The 5546-nt window shown below is 35.5% G+C and overlaps 1 protein-coding gene across 1 annotated transcript; it reads left to right on the forward strand.

The window, feature by feature from the left end:
• Positions 1-2404: 2404 nt before the first annotated feature.
• On the forward strand, positions 2405-4946 carry LOC310936746 (troponin I, fast skeletal muscle-like; the record flags this gene model as incomplete). Its single annotated transcript, XM_083900880.1, has 5 exons — positions 2405-2434; positions 3185-3313; positions 3421-3510; positions 4588-4764; positions 4860-4946. 5 exons carry the CDS (start codon positions 2405-2407, stop codon positions 4944-4946), a joined length of 513 nt encoding a protein of 170 aa, XP_083757006.1.
• Positions 4947-5546: the final 600 nt, after the last annotated feature.

A 5546-nucleotide genomic window follows, 5' to 3' on the forward strand; every position in this document is an offset into this window, starting at 1 on the left:
CTTCACACTACTGTCAAACTGGCATTAATCAAGCTACCGGACATCCGGTCAGCAAAATAAAAGCCTTCTTGAAAGGGAAAAACAAATTCGACTTCCGGTCATTTTATGAAGATAAAATTAAAGCATTTTAGACTACGCAGTGTAGTTTTACTCGCTTTGGTTGCACACCAGACCTGCAACTGAAATATAACTGGTCCCAACTATTTAAAAGGTAATTTGTGTCACAATGTGTACTTAAAGCAAGGGCCTTGCTCATTGAAGGCCACCATATGTTTCATGTTTCTACAGCAGGGGTCAGCAAATGTTGGCCCACATGCATCAGTATCTTTTTTTTTTTTTTTTTTTTTAAACAAATCTGATTATTACATATTTAAAATTCAAACTATTAAAATATTTGCTTAGCTTCACAAAATAAAACTAATAATTTCATAATGCTTTCAGAGCTTTTGTTCTGAAAATATATGAACTGATTAAAATAGATTCTGTTGCTGGAATTGACAGTTAACTTAAACTAAATGTGATTTGAAGAATAAAAACATTACTGTTTGCCATGTTTGGGGAGTAAATGTCAGTAAAATAACTAATTACACATTAGGCTCATTAGAAGAAGCAATAATTATTAAAATTGTAATGAAGCACAATAAATATTAACAGTGCAAGTACGTACGTACCTTTAAGACTACATTATTGTTATCTTAAGGCAAAGCAAATCTTTTTTTGTTTGTGTGGCCATAAGTGGCCCTAATTTACCCACTGACCACATTTACTTGCTGGTCCCTGTTCTACAGGAACCTGAATGGACAAAGCAGCCAGAGAAGAAGAAGTATGACATTCTTTCTGGTAAATGGAGGCCACCGTAGTTCCCCTCATGTGCTTGGGAAATGGAGGGGTGAGCAGAGGAATTCATTATACCATTAAATGTCACTAATTCCTGCACATTTGAAAAAGAAAATAATATATCTAAAAGTAAAAAAGAGATGAAGGATCTGTGGTCCATCCACAAACATTCCAGAGTTGAATGTTGTAAATGTTGTGTAAATAATAGCCACAATACTGAAATAATAATCATTTAATTTTCTTTTAAAGAAGAAAACTGTACTTAAAGGTACATGCCGCATCACCTCACTGGGTCTTTGAGCAGCTGAATATGATGAAAACCATGTGGAGCAATAAATCCTCTCAGACCTGACAGCTGCTGACAGGAGGCTTTTTGGGATTGACTGAAGTTAGTTACAAAAGTCTTTTCTTGTATTGTGAGGTGTTTTTTATTAAATACTTACTTTTATTTAATACTAACATGACTTTTCCCAGTCTCCTGGTATATAACCCTACAGCCTGGACAGTTCGACTATTTTTGTTTATAGTTAAAAGAACAAAAGTCAAAAGTCACGTTGCTTTCACAACTTCATGTTTTGTTCTGGGTGATGGCAGACATTTATATTTTTAAATAAATAAATAAAACACACACACACTACTTAATAATATAGCAGGAATGAAACAGTCAGCTGAGCAGACTCAGATGGAGCACAGCGTAGGAAACTGAGTTTTAATTAACCTCAGTGTTTAGCCTTGAACTATTTGTTTTATTGTTAACACTTGTCAGACCCCATTGCAGTTAAACATCACTAACATTTACAGTGGCATTAACATAACATACAAAATACTACAAAACCACCAGGATTTGACTTCCTGTTAGCCAAATCAATTAGATTTTTCAGTTCTTCTTAGCTCAGCAAAGCAGATTTTGCCATCAGGTTTACTGTATATTTGTTTTCTATTAGCTTTATTTTGGTGATTAGCAGAGAGACTCAATGTTTATATTCAATCTGCAGTTTGCAAAGTTAATAAGGAGTTTGCCGAGGATTACCTGGCTTTCTCCCTGAAGTATTTAAATTCAAGAGACAGACAGTTCTGAATGATCCACAACCTGGTAAAAAAAGATCAGAGCTAATCTTCAAAGCATCAATAGATTATTTATTGATCAAAGCTCTGGATACAAACTCAGTATTTGTTAGTTGGATCGACTGTGTTGCTTTAGGGCTTTTGGAGGGATTTGTTGGTAATAAAAAAACAAACACACACACACACATTGAGTCCTTGTCTTTGTCCCACATTGTCTGAAAGAGTCAAGAATAAAATTCTCAAAGCATTTGTTTCAGGCTCAGCTGCTGCTCTCGGCCAACTGGTGCTGGTCCATCACACAAACACACACACACACACACTGAACACACATCTATAAAGAGTCCTAAAAGCTGTGGTGGGTCCATTTTTCTCGTTTCTTTTGTCCGATCAGGATGGCAGAGTAAGTCAGTGAGATGATTATTTTTGAAAAAATGAAGAAAATTATATGATTTTATTTTTTCCCCTTCTTGTTTGCTTGTTTATTTATATTTTAAGGACAAAGATGTCAACCAGCAGGAGGAATCACCTCAAGGTAAGCCAGAATGTTGCAAAAGTGTAAAAATGAACAAATGAACACGCTTTTAAGAGAAAAATATGAGAATAATAATCAGGGCCAGAAGCAGCTCATACATTTTGCCAGTACAAACTTTATATTAAGGTAACACTTTATATCAAGGAACATACATTCACCATTAACTAGGTGCTTACTAACATATATAAGCAGCTTACTAGCCCTTTATTAGTAATTATTAGGCACATGTTAACACCTTATTCTACATAACCTTATTCTACCTCTATTACAACATCAATTAAGATTTTTCCTAAATAAGGTGTTAATACGTGCTTAATATTTACTAATAAAGGGCTAGTATGCTACTTATATGCATGTTAATATGTGTATATGTGTTCCTTCATATAAAGTGATGCCACATATTCATATTTCCTTCTCTTTTACATGTATTTTTGGCATTATTTAAAGCGCTGAAGCTTAATGTGGGGGAAGACACACAGCAAAGGGCTTTAAAAGCAACAACAGAGGACTTTATATGCGAGTTCCTGTTTCTCCCGCTGAGCCACTGGGCTCATTTGAACATGGCAATAATCAGATTTTGACTTTTACGCCTCTTCATTTCTGTATTGTCAATACTCAATACACAAAAAAATGACAATAATTAGTCTGTGAGACACATTTTGTGGTCTTTTTTTGAGCCGTTAGTTTTCATCTCCAGCCTTGTGGTTGCAGTGGTAGTGATGGATGGTGTTGTGAACTCCTTCTTCTCAGAGCTTGCTGCTGCAGATAGCTCAGACGACGCTGGAGGAAGAAGCAAGGGAGGCCCAGAAGGAGAAGATGATGTATATGGGGGAGAACTGCTCCACCCTCTCTGTCCCTGGCAGTGTGCAGGAGCTGCAGGTAAAACACTGGAGACAGGAAACACCTACAGTACATGCTGTATTCACAAACATGACCTTCAACCTCAGAATTAAACATCCTTCCTCCTGTGATTATTACAACACCAGGATCTGTGCCGGGGGCTTCACAAGCAGATTGATTTGGTGGATGAGGAGCGATATGACGTGGAGATTAAAGTGACAAAATCCAACAAAGAGGTGCGCCTTTCCAAGTCTGTTGGCAACAGTTTTTTTGTGTTTACACACACTGTTAGAAATGTTCCTGTAAAAAAAACAGTAAAGAACTGGGGTTGCCATTATGTTACTGTAAAATTAACATCTTTTTACTGTCACTGAAATGTACAGTTTTGCCCTGTAAATGAAAAATACAGTGTCAACTGACATTTAAAATTACTTTCACTGTATTTTACAATTAAATGACTATTTAGCTTGTATTATTGTACATTTCAATAATCTATATTAAAAAATATGATTGCACACAGTTAAAGGCACTTTTGTTAAACATGTTACATGTCATTGACTTTAGGTTTCACAAAATCTCTGTTTGAACCCGGTCACAAGCACGGAAGGCAAATAAATATAATAATAAAATTAACCTACTGATTTTTCAATCATGTGATTAAAATGTAAGAGAAAAAGCAGCTTCTATTTGCACTTTACTTTTATTTGAATGTAATGATGACATCTAAAAACTTCACATGCTGAACAAATTGCATGTTAAAAACAGTATTACGAACATATTACATATATTAACAGTATTAGGAAAATATGCCGAATATTATGATGGTAAATTTCAAATCATTCTGAGATACTTTTTTGTTTTTGAGACTAAAGTCAGCTCACTGTCAAAGTGCATCAGGGCAAATGGATCATTTCCTGAATTTCAAAAATTAATTAAAATGATTCCTTAAGAGGTTTGCAAATATTTTCAACGGGTCATTGTTCAGGGCAATGCAGACTTTTATGATGGTAAATTTCAAGTCATTCCGAGATACTTTTTGTTTTTGAGACTAAAGTCAGTTCACTGTCAAAGTGCATCAGGGCAAATGGATCATTTCCTGAATTTCAAAAATTCAGAACCCTTGAAAAACCCTTTCTTCGGGAAAGGTTTTTTTTTAGAACCAAATGGTTCCAGGTAGAACCTCAGCCCTTGTAGAAGGACACTTTTGGAGCCCTTATTTCTAAGAGTGTACACACGTTTATCTGCATCCTTAAGATAACCCAGACTGTAGATATATTTCTACACACGATGTCAGTGACCGTCTCTTCTCTCAGATCGATGACCTCAAGCTAATGGTTCAGGATCTTAAAGGCAAGTTTAAGAAGCCGGCACTGAAGAAGGTGCGCATGTCTGCCGACGCCATGTTGGCTGCTCTGCTGGGCTCAAAACACAAAGTGTCCATGGACCTGAGGGCCAACCTGAAGCAGGTCAAAAAGGAGGTGAAAGAGGAGGTGAGCATTTAGGACGTTGCAATATCATACAGGTTTAAGAATGAATTGCTGGTGAATCTGAATAAGCTGTTTGTATTTACCCATGTCCTTCTCAGGAGAAGCAAACAGGCAACTGGAGGAAGAACATCGAAGACAAAGCAGGGATGGACGGCAGGAAGAAGATGTTTGAGACAGAGGCTTAAACACTAATGTGTCACTCTGTTGTCAGCATTGTCAATGTCTTTTTATTATGTGAGTCCATTTATTGTTGGCAAATTTGTACAGAAGATAAGAGGAATAAAACATGTTTATTGTGTCTTTTTTGCCATTGATTAACTACAAAAAGGGGAATTGAAAGTGAAAATATATCATTAAGTTAGTTAATACATGAAACTGACTGCATGAGAAGTATCTGCACTGTGGACAATTTCAACCAACCCTTTAGTTGATATCACAAGAAAAAAACAAAACGTTTGTGCAATCAGATTGCTATGCAGAGCATAATGATTACAGAATTTTCCAAAAGCTAAATAAAATAAATAATCCCTAATTCCATTTTTAAGAAACATACACAACATAGTCCCATCACTGTAAAGCCATTCTTAAGCTTGTTCATACAATTTAGAGCCAATGCTGCTGCTTTTAATTTTATCATAAACATTTTTATGTTTAAAGTTGTATATATAATATAACGTATTATAATAGCAGCACATGTGAAACAAGGCATGTCAATTATAAGAAACGAACAATAAATAGAGTGACAATAATTGATTATGGGTATTATTATTATTATTACTGATAAA

The sequence above is a fragment of the Microchirus variegatus genome, assembly GCF_963457635.1.
Source record: "Microchirus variegatus genome assembly, chromosome: 14".
Lineage (NCBI taxonomy): Eukaryota > Metazoa > Chordata > Actinopteri > Pleuronectiformes > Soleidae > Microchirus > Microchirus variegatus.